The sequence below is a fragment of the Phacochoerus africanus genome, chromosome 10, assembly GCF_016906955.1.
Source record: "Phacochoerus africanus isolate WHEZ1 chromosome 10, ROS_Pafr_v1, whole genome shotgun sequence".
In the NCBI taxonomy this organism is placed as follows: Eukaryota; Metazoa; Chordata; class Mammalia; order Artiodactyla; family Suidae; genus Phacochoerus; species Phacochoerus africanus.
The window spans coordinates 132,864,349-132,882,952 of NC_062553.1; the positions used below are offsets into that span (position 1 = coordinate 132,864,349).

Here is an 18,604-nt window from a genome sequence, read left to right on the forward strand (position 1 = left end):
GCAGAAAAAGATAGGTAATAAGACTTGAATTTTTGACTGAATTTAGTAATTACCATTCTGAACTTTGAGAAGACATAAGCAAATACTTATACATTTATTTTATCACAAATGTGTATAAAAGCACTTGAAGACAGCTATGAAGATACGGTGGCCGGGTGGCAGCATATAAGAAATATAAGGGCTATAGCGTAAGAAGTATAATGGGCGGGGAAGCGAAGGCTTGATGAAGAAATGAGAGCCAACGAGAGCATCACTGCAGAGGGGCACTGAACAGAAGCAAAGCGGTGGTGCAGGAGAAAGAGTGGGGCCGGCTGGGGAGCTGTGAATCACTGGAATTGCTGTAAAGCCTTGATATCACCTGAAACAGTTAGGACTTCCTCCTGGGAGCAATAGGAACTCATAAAAATTTTCTAGACTGTGGAGCACAGCTTGATGGTACTGTTTCAGGAATACGGATTGGATGATGCTTTACAAATGAACTGTGTGTGGCAGGAATTTGGGACGAGTACCGGGGGTGGAAAGAGGTGAGGCTGGATGCCGTCTTGAAGAGCCACTTCTAAAGTTAAAGGAAGTGATGTGCATGAAGTGATAAAGGCACAGACCGCTAAGATTATGGGAACAGAAATGGAGCTGAATGTACATAAAGAAGGAAGGAGCAATGGGGCAGGACCATCAAGCGGCTATAGAGCAGGGGCAGAAAAAGCACTGGGGAATTGACCATGACTGATCTCCAGGAAGAGATCAACTCAAGAAAAATACAAGATACATCTAGGGTTTAAAACTTTACTTCCACATGTCCTGTGATCGCAACAATCTTAAACCAGCGAGTTTCTTCTGACTTGAAATGTAACACTATCGGGACCAAAGTATTATGCGTCCTCAGGTGTATCAGATAATAGTCTTATACAGGTAAAAAAAATAAGCATAGTTTCAGAATCAAAAGGGCAAAAACCACATCGTGATCTTTATCTCACCAGAACATAAACCTAGCACCACTCTCCCCCGCTGCCTGCCTAATACATGTTTCACAGTGCCTAGATTTTGAAAACTACTGGGTCCTAGAAGAGAACATAGGCAAAACATTTTCTGACATCAACCACACAGATTTTTTTTCTTAGGTTAGGCTCCCAAGGCAACATATATAAAAGCAAAAATAAACCAATGGGACCTAATCAAACTGACAAGCTTTTGCACAGCAAAAAAAAAAAAAAAAAAAAAACCTACAGAATGGGAGAAATAGTTTCAAATGGTGCAAGTGACAAGGGCTTCATCTCTAAAATACACAAACAACTTATACAACTCAACAGCAAAAAAACCAACAACCCAATGGAAAAATGGGCAAAAGACCTGAATAGACATTTCTCCAAAGAAGATATACAGATGGTCAACAACCATATGAAAAAATGCTCAACCTCACTAATTAGTAGAGAAATGCAAAGCAAAACTACTATGAGTTACCACCTCACACTAGGCAGAATGGCCATCATTAATACGTCAACAAATAACAAATGCTGGAGGGAGTGTGGAGAAAAGGGAACCCTCCTGCACTGCTGGTGGGAATGTAAACTGGTACAAGCGCTATGGAAAATAGTATGGAGGTACCTCAGAAACCTATGACCCAGCAATCCCACTGCTGGGCATATATCCAGACAAAACTTTCCTTGAAAAGGAGACATGTACCCATATGTTCATTGCAGCACTACTCACAATAGCCAAGACATGGAAACAACCTAAATGTCCACTGACAGATGAATGGATTAAGATGTGCTGCATATACACAATGGAATACCACTCAGCCATAAAAAAGAACAAAATAATGCCTTTTGCAGCAACATGGATGTAACTAGAGACTCTCATACTAAGTGAAGCAAGTCAGAAAGCGAAATATATCATATGATGTCACTTAAATCTGGGATCCACAAGTGAACCTTTCCACAGAAAAGAAACTCATGGATTTGGAGAACAGACTTGTGGTTGCCAAGGCGGAGTGGGGAGGGGGTTGGATGGACAGGGAGTTTGGGGTTACTAGATGCAGACTGTTGCATCTGGAGTGGATAAGCAGTGAGATCCCGCTGTATAGCACAGGGAATGATATATAATCACTTGTGATGGAACATGATGGAGGATAATGTGAGACAAAGAAGGTATATATATATATATATATATATATATATATATGTATATATATGACTGGGTCACTTTGCTGTACAGTAGAAATTGGCAGAACACTGTAAATCAACTATAATGGAAAAATAAAAATCACATAAACTTAAAAAATAAGGACCTAAAACCACTGGGAAAATATGTTCAGTGACGTTTCTTAGTGGCTCAGCAAAGAAAGAGAGGAATGCAGAGGACAGTAAAGGACCGATGCGGCCTGGAAGAGAAAGCGACACGGAGCAGTGAGCTCCCGCTGGCGCAGCCTGCAGGCTCCCATCCCACTAGGCCTCTGGGAACGAACTCCGCTCCCCCTTCTGTTCTCAGAGTCTTTCTAAAGCGGTGAGTCGCCTCTTCTGTGGGCCTCCCCAGGACACCAGCGAAAAGTGTGTTTTTCATTTGGATCAGGAAAAGCAGACACATCCACACTGTTCGCTTCTGGGCGCTTTTCCACAATTCCTGCACTCTCCGTTTTGCTTTCATTGAAAGAACTCTAGCAGATGCTCGCCAGCGGGCTGGGGAGAGGAACTCAAGCAAACCCCGTCTACTTCTGGAACCGAGGGGACTAGGCAAAGCACCAAAGGACACCCTCTTCTTAAGGGAGCCTGTAGCCTGGTTTGGGAATTCGGGGTTGAAAGAAGAGTTCCTTCTTCTCAGCGCAGGATCTGGAGCAGAGATCTACTAAGACCCTGTGCATCCCGCTGCCACCACCGACAGGAATGGCTTGTGCTGCACAGAAACAGCCTGGCAGCAGCAGCCGCCCACCTCTTTCCGGAGCCTCCCTGCCGAACGGTGGCCGCACAGCCAGGGACCCGAGAGGCTGGGACGTGGTGCTCCACGGACGGGGAGAGGGGACTGAGAACCGAGCCATGCCTCCTGCACCTCCTCTCCGACAGTACCCAGAATGCAGCTCTGTAAATTAAAAATCTGCTAATCCTTGACTCAAATGCTGAACATTCCTCAGATTACTAAAGACTTCGCAGAGGCAAGGACAATGGTTTAAAAATAGCCCACTGGAGCGGACAGATGGAAGCTGTTCCCCACTCTGGGGCTGCCATTTGCCAGCCCTGCCTTCCCTCATTGATACTGAAGAAGAGAGGGAAGCAGCAGGGTTATAGCCAGGATTCTCCAAAATCCGCTGGGAGGAGAGAAGGTGGGACATGTCAAAGGCATTTTGCTGTTTGTTTCAAAGACAAATTAATTGTCCCCAGAATATCTCATGTTACACATGAACAGCAATAACCTGGAAAAGATCAGTAAATCTTTTCTACATATTTGGATAAACCTGATTTAGCTGCTGAGGGGTAGGGGGACCAGGATGAAGGTATCCTTTAAGCAATTAGTGAGTCTCTAGCCTTTTCCAGTTTTTCTCATTGCCTGTGTCTCTACTGATGATGCAATCTTACAGTGACCATGAAATCGCTAAAGATCTATAAAACATGAGACATGCCTCTCTCATTTCTTTATCTTTGTGGATGAGAGAGGAATATAAATTAACCCCTTAATTCCTTGCTTATAATATATAATAATGACCATAGCCAGATCTTAACTGCTCAAAGGAAAAGACTCAGAAGGAACAAGATTCAGTTTGTAAACGTTCTCACTATGTCTTGCTTTACATACACGTTTTTTCTTTTCTTCTCGTTTTTTGTGTTGATTACTACATAGAGAATGTTAATTAATAGGTGGAAAATCAAAGAAAAAGGAGAGAAGGAACGACCTTCGATGTTACTTAAATCAGCTCTTGATTAAATTATTAATTTACTGTACATGACCTTAAAATTACAATTACCTTAGTTCCAAGTTAAATAACCACTTGAGCTCATTATTCTCACTTTAAAGCAAAAGGGCATTTAAAAATATTTTGATACCGAAACATTTTCTAGAAGTACTTTATCTGACCTATACGCTACCCTTTAACTCCCCCTGCACAAGTCAACTCAGAAATACTCGGTTTCCATTATTGATCCTAAACACATTCTCCCCCCCCCTTGTCCCTGCTGGTTCCCATCTGTGCCCTCTCCCAATGCCACCTGATGATACATTTGGAAAGTCAAGGTGACTCCTCTTTCTAATCAGTGTTCATCAACATGGCCTCCTGGAAAGGGGTCCCCACAGGTAATCTGATGATGACAATTTTCTCAGTAGGAGAGGAGAGACAAGCTCAGGCAGCCGGAACCACCCGGATGCGATCGGAGCACAGAGAAGGGATTTCAAGGTGGAACGACATGGCTGCTTGGCTGGGGTCTGGGAACAGCCCCAGGTAGCCCTGGCCCCTCCTCTCAGCACAGTCAGGCCAGCTTTCTTGGTCTCCAGCTGCCAGGGTGTCCTATAGGACCACCCTTCTTTAAGCCCCACCTACCTGGCCCCTTCTCAGACAGTAGTAAACAGATCAATATGAGCCTGGAGAAATAAGTACAGACAAGCAAACGCACATAGAAACCACGCTTCGTTTCCAAATCCCTACTTTATCTGAGCATAAACTGACCTCAGCGCACCAGACGACACATGTACACTTTTTAAAAGGACATGAACACATCATCCACCTACCTTTCCGAAAACTAAAACACCGTTTGATTCTTCTGTATGTAGTTTTAGCAATGAAAGGACTTGACGCCAAAGCACCTGAGGGGCGCCCCCCGGGACTTCGGTCTTCAGGCATCATACGGCCCGAAGTTCCGAACCAGTTTCAGGCTTCATCGGTTCCCCACAGCCACTCCTTCCCATGTTAGTCTATTTGTTAGGTTTGAAGTGCTGGTTCTTAGAACTTGAAGATTTGGATTATCCAGGTCCTGGATCAGGGTTAAGTGACCACCTCTCACTTACTTCTTTTTAGCAAAAACTTCCTTTTCTCTTGACTAATCCAGGGAGTTTTTAAGGTTTGTTTGTTTTTTTTTTTTTTTTTTAAGTTTTTGCAGACATTCCAAAATGTCACAGCCAAAGGAACCTCAGCAAGCAAGCTGCGCCTCCCATTCAAACAGCAGGAATTTTTTTTTATTATTCTTATTAAGAACTGTCTTCTCAGCTGGAACTGGGAGGGACTGAGATTCCTCTGCAAAGGTCAGCAAATAGCCCTGAGCAGGGGGAAGGAGGAACAATGACCAAAGGCCCCAGGGCTACTTCAGACTCGTCCTTGCTGGCTCCTTTCCTCTGAGTAAAAGGACAGGCAAATCCTGGCACCTTCTCCAGAGAGCACTTTGGTGCCTGCTAAATTCTTTGCAGAGAACTCCCGTGTTCCATGGATTGCACCCCTCATCCTGTGCTGCTCTCTGCGGGCTGCTCCCTGCCGTCTTCCAACTCCCGGGGCTCCCGAGGGAATCGCCACGTCACAACAGTCAGTCGGCTGCCCATTCCAGGAGGCTCCTCGGATCCGCGGTGGGGCTGCTCTGCGGGGAGCTTCTCCTCCCCCCTCGTCCCGCGCCGGCTCCCCCTTTTCTCAATGAGAGCTGGGCGGGCGCTGGCAGGGCTGCAGCTGCCTCGTCACCACGCTGGGGCTGCGGCAGCCTTCAGTGCCCGCGGTCACATGCAGCAGGTGCAGTCACAACAGTGTGTGGGGGGTGGGGGGCGGCGTGCCACGCGGCCCAGCGCACCCCAAACCCCTTGCTTCTTCCTTTGACTTTGTGTTGACTCGGCTGCCTGCTCTTGTCTTGTAAGCCACCTTTCCAGCTGGCTGCCTCAGCCACTCCAGAAACCAAAGAGCCCCAAACCAAGCCCGAGGGGGTCAACTTTTGACCCCTTCCTTTCTGCATTTATTCTTTTTTTTTGGAGATACTTTGCAGTTGTAGCTATTTGTGAGTGCTGATTTAAATGTGCATATCATTAAAACATGTGTGTCTTTGGATTTATGTGTGTGTGTGTGTGTGTGTGAAATAGAAATAGAGTCCAAATTTTAGCCACAAAGCATCTGCTGGTATAACCACAAAACAAGTTAACTCATGGGTGTGTGCGTTTATACCTTTTCATTCACATACATTTTTCTGGCTATGGCTGCAAAACCAGTCCTGTTTTCAATTATCTCCCCTGCTCTTGCAGGCACCCCAGCCCCCATGTCTACCAAGCCAATCTGTCCCACTCACTGAACAATTTACTCCCTGGGTTAATCATTCATCCGCCTGGCTGTTCCATGAGCAGATCTGGAATGCTAGTGCTTTAACCCCAACTGACCCCCCAAGGCCTCTGGGTACCTTCCTAACCAAACTCTGCAGGAGCAGCGCTGGAAAACCTGTGAAGAGTGTGCAAGAGATACTCCCTAGAAACATCATCACTCTGACGAGCGTGTCCAGATAGGTAACATTTTGTCACTGAGGGAAGCATTATGAATTATGTCTGCCTCATGGCTCAAACATTGTTTTTGCTTCCTGTGTCACAGCGTGCTGCTAGGAAAATAAGAAACCACGAGGTATCACTCAGTGCTACCAAGACACGGTGGTGCCAGATGCGAGGCTCCTTGGCCGACTCACCTGAGCCCTGGTATGAAAGGAACACGTGTAATCCCAGGACTCTGGAGCTGAAATGAATCTTAGCGAAAACAATTTTGTCCAGTGGTCTTATTTCACAAGTAAGAAAACCAAAGGTGAGGGTGGTAATTCCACTTATCCAAGATCACACCGTGGTCTGTGTCAGAGGCAAGGATGCATGGCCTCTTAATTAACCCCTGCTTGCCCACATGCCAATTATTCACCACGAGGATTATTCCCATTTAGTGTTTTTACTGCCTTGATAAGTCTCTGACTCAACTCTTTGCATAGGAGGAGGAAATATACCGGAAGGACCTGGTTTTGTTCGCAGCTAAGGTTGGGCTCTACACTTAGAGCTGATGAACAGTGAAGGAATTCTCACTGCCCAGATCCTAGGCTGGGTACTTCCACATACACTGCTTCAAAAACAGTCAAAAAGAAACCCAGTCAAAGAGACAAACATAACCAAAACAAACCCCTAAACTCTTCCAAAGTTAAACACATGTTTGGACATACCAACTTTTGGATCGGAAAAGCAGAAACCATATGCTTCTCAGCATTAGTAACAGGGAAGCGACTGTTTATGGGGGTGCAGGTTAAGCAGATAACAAAAGTTGAGGTATCTAGAGTCAATACTGAACTTGGTTATCAGTCTCGGTTGTTAAGAGAGGATGTCTACTTTCTGCATTTCCACTGATTCCCTTCCTTTATCTGAGTATTTGCTGTACGTTTGCCTTGTTTCATAGTCCTGTATTTTATGATTCTCACCTGACACTTTTTAATTTCTACATATTGAAAAGCTAGGCGGACGCTTCAGCTATCTCCCATATTTTACTCAAATGTCTCATGTTGAAATGGTAAAGGGGGACTATTTTACATGTATAAACGACCTGAACAAAGAAGCTTCAGTGCCTCATGAAAAACTAGCTATTTAAAAACACAGGTTGTAAAACTGCAATATAGACAAATGAAGCTCCTGCTCTGTAATAAACACATTTAAAATGCACCCAAAGGGGGTGTACAGAACTTGATAAGTCAGGGTGATGTGTCCTACAGATGCCATTTCCTCAGTGGCCACAACAATCTTTGAGCAGTGGGAAGGAGGCTGGAAACCAACAGTTCGTTATTGAGAAGTAACAGTCTCAGATGCTATGACTCAGACAGGAAGGGGAAATGTATTCTCTTATGGAAAGCAATTATGGTGACTCAGGAATTTTTTAACAGCTTTACCGAGCTACACTTCACATCGCATAGAAATCTCCTGTTTAAAGTACACAAGTCAATCGTTTTTCGTGATAGTTTTTAGCATACTCAGATATATGCAACCAGTATCAGTTAATTTTAGACCATTTCTTCCTCTAAAAAAGAGATCTCATGATGATTTGGCTATCATCCCCTTCTGAAACCCTTATTCCCCTACCCCAGCCCTAAGCAATTGCTAATCTACTTTCTGTTGCTATAGAGTTCTCTGTTCTGTGCTATCATATAAATAGAACAATATATATGTGCTCTTTTGTGACTGTGTCTTCCACCTAGCATACCGTTTTCAAGGTTCATTCCCGTGTAGCCTGTATCCGACCTCACTCTATTTAAGGGTGAATAATCCATCGTATGAGTAGACCACTTTCTGCTTATCCCTTTGCCCATTGAGGGACACTTGGGTGTGGCCCCTTTTTGATTATTAGGAATCGTGCTGCTATAAATATTGATGTACAATTTTCTGTGTGGACATAACATTTTTCACTTCTCCTGGATAGATTCCTGGGAGTGCAAATTTGGGGTCATGTGGTAACTCTATGTTTAATCATTTGAAGAATTGCCAGACTGTTTTCTGAAGCTGTTGCAGTTTACCTTTCCATCAGCAATACAGGTGGGTTTTGATTTCTCCACATCCTCACCACTGCTTGTTACCACCGCGCCTGTTGATTGTAGCAATCCTGGTGTGCGTAAACTGGCACCTCAGTGTGTGTATGATGTGTGTTTGCCTGATGATTGGTAACACTGAGCATCTTTGCGTGTGTTTATCGGCCATTTGTCTATTTTCCTTGCAGAAATGTTCAGTCAGATTCTTTGTCCATTTTTTAATTGATTCTAATTGGGTCAAAATTTCGATTTGTCTTTATTTTTGAGTTGTAGGAGTTATTTATATATTCTGGATACAAATCTAAACCCAGACAAATGATCTGGAAATAATTCCATTTATGGGTTGTTTTTCACTTTCTTGATGGTATTTAGATATTGTGAAGGACTCAACTATATTCTACTTATCACACTTTTAAAAGCTTTTTTTTTTTTCCTGTACTAAAGAACAGACTATCAATAAGGCATAGACTTGTAATTGTGGGGTTTTCACTCTCACAGTAGAAGTAATAGATCACACTTCTATCACACCCTAACCCTAACCCTAACCCTAACCCCTAACCCTAACCCTAACCCCTAACCCTAACCCTAACCCTAACCCTAACCCTAACCCCTAACCCTAACCCTAACTCTAACCCCTAACCCTAACCCTAACTCTAACCCTCAGGAGCAGGAAGAAGCTCACAAGTCAGAAGACACAGGGTGATACTTGGCAAATCCTCTTTCTCTCAAGTCTTGATGGGCTCATGTACAAAATGTGAGGTTGAACGAATAGAGCTCTTTTAAAATATTCTTAAGGGGTGAAAAACATTTTCAATGAAATGATAAGTGGAACCCGAATACCTAAGATAAATAAAAGGTTTTTCAGTCACACACATTTATTGTTTACAACTTAAATTTCTTTAAAATTCAATCAAGTATAGGCTATATTAATACAAAGAGTTGAAACACCAGATTATGGGCAATGTTTGCAATCTCCTGTCAGGGCCAGCATTCAATCTGCAATAACATTAGAAGATTCTAATGTTCAGATGAACCACAAAGGATTTCTTGCAAATTGAAGGAGTACTTTAAGAGCGTGCCTTGCAACCCTATAACACTCTTCAATTAAACACAGAGCGCAGAAGATTTATTCTTTAGAGTATTGTTTCTAGTTTAAGCGCTCTATGATAAACTATATCTCTTTAAAAGCAAATCTGAATCAGGCATTTGCGAAATCCCTGAAGCATATTCTGTAAGATAAAGCATATAAACCAATCAACAACTAGAGCATCCCTTCCAGGTTCATAAATTTGCAGATTAATCTATAGTCCTTGCCTGGTCCCACTGAGATCTCTTGTGATATCCCTGGGCTGACAGGATTTCTTGTGGCCACTGATTTGGTGACGTGAACTGAATCTCATTCATTTTCCTTGAGAAAAGGACACGTGGAAGAGGAAGAAAGAAGGAAAATAGCACACTTGATGGAAAGAAAAGATCACTTTTAGCAGATATTGAGAATCCTCGATCACTTTTAGCAGATATTGAGAATCCTCCTGAACCCAGAAATCTGCTAACAGAGGGGAAAGGTGGTCTTCAGAAAGAACAAGAACTTTGAAAAGGCAATCCCCTTGGGCTTCCCCATAAGTCCTTGACCCTGAAGCTAACAGCAAACCTCCAGCTGTTGAGTATGGGTCGCTTACGCATAATCATGAGGAATCCTCTGTAAGGCACTGGGTTGGGATCTCAGCCCACTTATTAGACATTTTATAGTGTGAACACGCCGACCATGTAAGTTGTCACTCAAACTAGGACACTGTGAAAGGGAAAAGTAGCACTAGCAATAATTAGCCTGAGGTATCAGGCAGATTGGGAGGAATGGTTACCCTGGGTACGAACCTCTCCCTCCACCCAGAGGAGATCCGGCTAAAGAGCAGCATCCAGACACGAATCACTGCTTTCGTAAAACAGCAACGTGTCTTCCAGGCATCTTTACTATTTTAACACTTTTCAAATTTTCAAACGAAGCTTTTGACGTTATTCTAAAATGTAAGGTGATCGGTCAAAGAAGCATCTAATACATTAAGAGGAAAAGAAAAAATCACTTCCGAAATCGGGATGCTGACAACACACAAAAGAGAATACAAAATAAATATGAACATTGTGATTGCTTTCCTAAACACGAATTTGATTTTATACCATTGATTATAGCTACAGCCACATGAAATAATTAGGTTTTAGGATCTTGGAAATACAAGTTGGTTACAGATGGGCTATGTTGAGGTCCTTATTTATTTGGCTCCATTTATTGAATTTTTCTTTAAATGTTTTTTCTATTTATATCATTCTATTTTATATTCCTTGATATAAAAGATCATGTCTTTTATCCTTCCTTCCTCCTTTCAGTTCTATCCACAGCACCACATAGCTTATTCTTCACATGATTCGTTCTCTACACTGCATTAAGTAATACTAAAAAAACTCTCAAATCCAACTATTTTCCTAGTCGTAAGGCTTCTTCTTTTTAATCTGATCATCAGCAGATTGTCACCCAATGCTTTGCTACTCATCTTTGATTCCACCGAGCATCTAGGTGCTGAAATCTCTTCCAAAATTAATAGTCAAAATGTTTTTTTGCTCCACATCTACATGTTATTAACTTATCTGTATTTATGGTATCAGGCGCATAACTATGTATTATTAATAAAATGGAAAAATCCAAAATAAAAGAAAAATATTCAAACCAACTATAATGGAAAAAATAAAAATCATTTAAAAATAATTAATTAATTTAAAAAAACTACCCCTTTTTATAGTTCAAAACACTCATGGAAGAAGGTTGGTTATTCATGACATTTGACCTAAAGCAAACTTCTAGGAGTTACTTAGATGTGTGTCTAAAAGTAAAGGAATAGTTTACTCTTTATTTTAACCTTCATCCATCTGGAGGTAGGAGCTGACAGTGACACTGGCTGGGGGGAAAGATGAACAGGGTTGGCCTACCTTTCTGTCTTTCTGAGATTTTAAAATATACTCACCTCCTCCAAATGGTCCCCATATGACTCGGCGGATGGACTTGACCCAGTCTTCCATATCATTCTGGGTGCTCGCCATAAGGAGGTAGCTCTCATGATTTGCCGTCATTCGATCTCGATTGCCTCCTGTAACAGCAGCAGTAAACAGTAACGCCTGAGTGTGTGCTCAGTGGAAGACGGCCCGTCAGCAGCCTCCGAGGGGATCTCTGCGGTAGAGACCGTACCTAATGCAGCTCGCACTAGGTTCCACCCAAGGAATCGGAAATGTTTACCATGGTTTCAGCATGGGGGGAAAGAAAACGTCTGCTGAAAAAGGAAAGCCTCTTCTGTCTCCAGGAGAAAGCCAGCAAACAAATGGCATTCCCCAAACAAAGCCTAGCTGTTCTTTGGTCCTAGCAACAATCCATAGGCCTGCATGAACTCATAATCCAATCCATTCACACTGCACTGCTGAATAGGGAAAAAAGAGCAAAAGGCACGTGAAAGATGGAGAAGTGGTCCACAGAGCCGGAGTTGCCAGCCGAAGCAAGTGGGAACCGTCTGACTCTGCTCACACAGTGAGGCCAGCGGCTCATCAAGGCTGAGCGTGGGAGTTCCAGAAAAGGGAGACAAGCCACTTGGGAAAAGCAAAAGCAGGCATGAGCCTGGCCCGTCGCAGTGGCCAGATCAACACCTAGATAGATGGCCCTCGCCTCATAGGTGAGCTTTAGGAAATCCTAGCAGTGTTTCCAAGCTTGGCAGCATCTCCTACTCCCCGCCTCCCACCCCCCAAACCAACTTACACATTTGAAAATCCCTATAATCTCTAATATCAACTTTGACATAATGCTGGAGGTCTTCAAGCATTTTTACGTTTAAAGGGGTTTGTCTGTGGACAAGTATCAGTGACTGCTCTGCTTGACTCTCTTTGAACAGAATTAGGGTTGTTCGCAGAGGAATCATGAAGAAAACAGACCATTAAGTACTTAATTGAATTCTGAGAATATTTCAGTATTATAGCAACTTCTAAGGTGCTCAATTTATAAACAGTTGAGGTTCACCCGGTGCGGTAACCTTGCAGCTTTGGGTTGGGTTAATTCACTTCCAACTGTTTCGTTTGTTGAAGACATGGTAGTTGTTTGTTTCTTTTTAAGGCCATGGCGGATGCCATCTGTTCTAAGTCATAACCCTTCTGCTCTGAGAGCCCGGTCCGGCACCTTGCCACTGAGGGGGCTCAAAAACAAACACCTTATAAGGAGCTCGCACCCTTCCATGTACAATGGGTCTCCCCACTCCCTCTTCTGTCACACCCAACCTCATGCACAACATTGAAAACTCTAGCCATTTGCGTTTGTGACCTCAGAATTTTATACACACACCCTAGGCTGAGAAATACAACTCTCCTAGCGTTGGTATAAATTCATACAACAGCTAGAGGTCAGAGAAGTGCAATACCTTGAAACCAACCACGTGAACAACCAGCAGTAGTGTTTTATATATCAATACAACTGGACTTGGGGTGGGGGGGGGCTAGGGACCACATCAAATCAGTTTCCTAATATTTACAAACCTCTTGAATAAACAAGATGAGCCTTCCCACATTAAAGAGAACATCCCACTATTAGGGAAACAATGACCCTCTTGCCCCTCTAGGTCCATCCTAGGTCAATACCAGTTGAAACAACGTGTACCTGAAAAAGCATAGGTTCAGGAAGTCAGAGAAAACTGAGCCGAAATCACAATCCCTTTTATATTAGCTGTATGACTTCTGGGAAATCATAAAATATTGGAAACTCAAGATCTTTAGTCAGGCTTTAGAAATAATAATCCCTATACAGTAAATTTTGGTGAGAATTAAATGAAAAAGTAAATTAAAATGCTAGCACCGCGTTTGGCTAAAAGAGAAATTCTGTAAATATTAATTCAGTCTGATTTAACTGCTTCCTACACCTACAAATGCAAAAAGGACGAATTACATTAAATTTGACCTCAGAGATATACAACTAGTCTAGTGTGCTAGTTAAGTAGGGAAAAATTAGTTAATAATATTCATACATGGGAATTCTTTAATAGACTATCTTTCTTTTATACATAACAAAGCATATTAAAATTGTCCATTGTACATGTATGGAAATTTGCTACACATTAATATGTACATGCATGACTATATCACATATAAGTGGAAGAAAGAATTAAATGACAAATTAAAAAGATGCTTCATTTGGCATGGCACAGTGCTAAAAATTTATTCTGTATTCTGATCCACTTATGAAAAATTACCATTTTGAAATCAGAATATTTTAATTATTGTCCTTCCCTGGAGGATGCTTAGCAATTCAGACAGCAATATCCTGCTGTGTCCCTCCCAGCCTCAGCAGAAACAGCCCTCGTAATGAGAGTGAGTGACAGCCTCTGGAGTGTGTTTCTGCCTAAAAGCAGGGGACAAAGAGGATGATAAATAAAACTGGCCATTATCCCCTGACTTTTCGTTTGATTCTGTCTCTCTAAAAATGATGCTGTGTGTCTGACCCCGAATCTCATTTTGACTGCCAATCAGGGATATGAAATTGCACCCATGGATATAGATCTTGATTCCTCAGTGAATTGCACCCATGGATATAGATCTTGATTCCTCAGTGAATTAGCAAGAGGGGGAGAAGGTTTAGAAAAACTTTTTCTACGAATCTCAAATCTCGGTGGAAATAAAAGACTGATTCCTAAGAACGTGATTACAACAATTAGAGATATTTATATAGCCATGCATTGAATTCTCTGTACTAAAGTTATATGATTTCTAACTGGAGATGCTATCTGTTCTAATTCATAATCCTTTAGTTCTAAGGGCCTGGCACTGTGCCTTCCCATTGAAGAGTTTCAAAGACGACATATTAAATGTATGATGTGATCAATGTATGAATTTAATTTTGACTTTCAACCATGCAGATCAAGTTTCACTCTGTTTATGAATCCTTTATGGGGCTTAATGTTCCATTTCACTATTCGTGAATCTGAAGTTCTCTCAAAAGGTGAAATTTTAAAAAGCAGCCTGGGATGTAATTATCACTGGATTGAAAGCATCGTAGTCATGGCCGTCTCAATCCACGCACATGTGCATATACAGATGCATAGGGTATAACCAGTACACACTGTCCATTCTTCAATTCTGCTTGGACATAGCTATCTATGCAGTCTTACTTTTTATTTTGATTGTGTAATACTATCATGATGGTGAATTTGCACACATTTTAAAGAACACATATTAAAGTCAATTGTACACACCTTTTAGATGTTGCCTTGCATTAGCAGCAATGCTTTAGTGCTAGTGTTAACACTTCGAGTGCTTGTGATTTCAAGTTAACCAAGTAGGTCACATCATTCAATTTTACTTGTTCATATGTAACTGAAAGTATGTGAAAGCATCCACCTTTCACTGGGATCGTCTATGTGTTTGCATTTGAGGTGAATTGTTTCCCTCCCAGAAATAAAATAAATTCTCTGAAATAAAATACTTGCCACGATTAACTTGCACAAAATTTCAAAAGTAGGTGAAGAAAAGCCTAGTGAATTTAGTAGATTAAGGAAAAGCTTAATGTGAAATTTAAAAATAAGTTAAAAAAATCTACATTCCAATAGATGCACAGTTAATTCAAAAAAGCAATACAAATATTGACCATGTGAAAATTTCAACTCCTCTTATAATTATAAAATAAAAAGATAAATCGTGGGGGGCCATTCCTGTGGCATGGGGAAGTTCCCAGGCCAGGGATCAAACCCAGGCCACAGTAGCAACCCAAGTCACTGCAGTGACAACACTGGAGCCTTAACCCGCTGGGCCATAAGAAAACTCCAAACAAAAGATGGTATTTTGAATGAAAAACTTTGCAAATAATTTTCAAGTATTTAAGAGGAAATATTGGAAATGGTACGCCAACAAAACGCTCAGTGCTTATAGCAGTATGGATAATATGCCTTATGCTGCAGTCCCTAAAACAGGATTTTGAAGAATACTTATTAATATGTTTTCATTATATACAAGGTATTAATATTCATTTTATTATATACAAGGAAATATAAAAATTACAAATAATATTATCTCTAGAGGTAGAAAGTCAGATAAATAAGATCTTATGATTTTTAAAATTTTTAAATTTGTTCTGTCTTTTTAGGGCTCTTCCTGCGGCATATGAAAGCTCCTAGGCTAGGAGTCAAATAGGAGCTATAGCCGCTGGCCTGCTCCACAACCACAGCCACGCCAGATCCGAGCCATGTCTGTGACCTACAGACGGCTCAGGGCAACGCAAGATCCTTAACTCACTGAGCAAGGCCAGGGATTGAACCTGCATCCTCATGGAAACTAATCAGGTTCATTACTGCTGAACCACAGTGGAACTCCAAGATCTTAGATTGAAATACACAGTAATTTTAACAATGATTGTCTGTGACTGCCAGGATTAGAAGTTTTTTTGCTCTCCTATCACATTTTTCTGTATTTTCCAGATGTTCAACCACATGTTGTTTTGGAATATATAAAATTGAAAAGAATGAACGATAAGAATTGCATGGTTATGAAAGCACTAATCCATAAAAAACCAAGGTGAGCTGGAGGGTAATCACCACTCATCTCACTAAGTGCTTTCTTTTTTTTTTGTCTTTTTGCCATTTCTTGGGCCGCTCCCGAGGCATATGGAGTTTCCCAGGCTAGGAGTATAATCGGAGCTGTAGCCGCCGGCCTACGCCACAGCCACAGCAACACAGGATCCAAGCCGCATCTGCGACCTACATCACAGCTCACGGCAACGCCGGATCGTTAACCCACTGAGCAAGGGCAGGGACCGAACCCGCAACCTCATGGTTCCTAGTCAGATTCGTTAACCACTGCGCCACGACGGGAACTCCACTAAGTGCTTCTTAACATTGTTTGATTTTGGGAGTTCCTGTCGTGGCTCAGTGGTTAATGAATCCAACTAGGAACCATGAGGTTGCGGGTTCGATCCCTGGCCTTGCTCAGCGGGTTAAGAATCCAGTGTTGCCATGAACTGTGGTGTAGGTCGCAGACGCAGCTTGGATCCTGAGTTGCTGTGGCTGCGGTGTAGGCTGGCGGCTACAGCTCCGATTCAACCCCTAGCCTGGGAACCTCCATATGCTGTGGGTGCAGCCCAAAAAAAGACAAAAAACAAACAAACAAACAAAAACATTGTTCGATTTTTGAATTCTCACTGATATACCTATAACCTCTTCTCCCTTTTTCCCTAAATACATCCCTGAATACATTCCCGCAGAAAGATTTGGGTCAGGAGCCCAGCATTGCTCAGAGTACAGGCCAGTCAAGTAACTAGGACTTTCTCAGTGAAAGGGACTGCTATCTTCTTTAAAGAATATATTTAAAGAAATACTTTATTGAATTTATTGTGTGGAAATTTCCCCAAAAAAGTCACCAAGGTAGATCTTTTTTTTTTTTTTTTCTCCTTGGAGAAAAACTGTTGTAAATTGTCAAAGTTATGAATGCAAATAATAATAATTAATCAGAAATGAGGTATTATATGTGTATCATTGCAAATAAACAAACATTTAAAGATACACAATGAATTATTGGTTTGTACTTAGACTTTAAGACAAGTTGCAGAAGGGAAACTGTGGTCACGAACATCCGGGTTTGGTTTCCAAGCAAAGTTCATGGTACACACGTTAGGGCATTTCAGTGAACACCTCTGAAACTGCTAATAATTCAAGGGCAAACCGTTTCCTCTTCCCACTTGCGAATCAGGCCAAATCGAGACCTAGTACTATCTGTGTAATTAGGGCTTACAGAAAATATTTCAGTGTTCTAAGTAGGACTATTAATTTTTACCATGCAACTGCAAGGTCTTAATTTTTTAATTATTACTTTCTTCAAAGCTTAGTTTGAGTCTTTATTAGGAGAAGACCTCTAATGATAAACGATAAGATATGAAGTCAATGCTGAAGCATATCAGTGGAATATTACTGAGATATAAAAACATTTCTTCCCTTTTATGGAGACGGCTACTTGGAAAACAACCAGTGTTATTATATGAAGTACAAGCAACAAATTATAAGTTTCTATGGATACTATCACCACTTAAAAACAACAACAAAAGTAATAAAACAGCACATAATTTACAAAATAAGGCCAGAAAACAAATGGGCCTTATTCAATACCGCATTTACTTTTTTTCATATTGTTTTGTGTTACAGAGGTATTGTTAAATGAAAATTACGAGTTTTGGTATGCTTTGCTAATCAAGTTTTTTCCAAGTATTTCTCCCTCAAAGGTTAATTTCACAAACATCACAGCAGCAAAATTTCAGTGCAATGTGTCAACAGAAAAGTTGCATTAATCTTTAATGAGATTTAAAAAATTTTAAAACCCCTTAAACCAGAAAATGAGAATTAATTAAAGGCCAGTGGCTGTAACCATCATTCTGTTTGTAGTTTGTAGTCAGTACACAACAAACACATTACTAGATGTAGTCTTACATTTTAATAATATTAAAGCTGCCTTTTAATTTTATGAATACTTTATTACACTGTTTTACATATTTCTCATACCCCTTACTAGGGCACAATCTCTTTACAAGAAGGAATCCTCCTATAATATAGAGCAAGATTATGTTTAATCTGAAAGTAGCTGTAAGTAGACATTTATTAAGCGATCATAGATTGATTGGCATTTATTAATTATGGTAGATTTCTAATAATTAAATTTAGAAATGATTTATTGGGAATCTGTTTACACAGCTACAGATATAGAAAGCACTAACCTAAAAATTCTGTACTCTACAAATTATTTCTGATTGCCTTTCTGCAAACTTCACCACAAGACATATCCAAATATGTGACTATTAGAGCAAACTGCTACCTGGATCGAGATGCAAAAACAAATATGTGCTTGTAAAGAGGTACTGAAAAGTGGTTAATAGTTGGGACAGTGAAGCCAGACTCCTCAAGTTCATATCACTCATTGACTAGCTGTGCGGTCCCTCTGTTTGAACTGAGGGTGAAAAGAGTACTCGCCTTATAACATTGCTGTGAATTAGTTGGAGGAATAATACCATAAAATATTCTGTATCGTGTTGGGACATGGGATGCTCTGCTGTTACTGTTATTGCCACGAATCAT

General features: G+C 41.2%; 1 protein-coding gene across 8 annotated transcripts in view; it reads right to left on the reverse strand.

The window, feature by feature from the left end:
• The window catches only part of ARHGAP24 (Rho GTPase activating protein 24), a 476,741-nt gene that overhangs the window by 57,790 nt on the left and 400,347 nt on the right, over positions 1 to 18,604 (reverse strand). For 6 of the 8 annotated variants that reach the window (XM_047799564.1, XM_047799566.1, XM_047799567.1 and 3 more), the window contains one exon: positions 11,492 to 11,614. The exons of 1 other annotated variant lie outside the window; for it this stretch is intronic. In XM_047799564.1, the coding sequence (XP_047655520.1) occupies positions 11,492 to 11,614 (123 nt within the window). Of the gene's footprint in view, positions 1 to 4,707; positions 5,850 to 11,491; positions 11,615 to 18,604 lie in introns of those variants that run through there. One more of the 8 variants, XM_047799569.1, reaches the window with a different exon arrangement.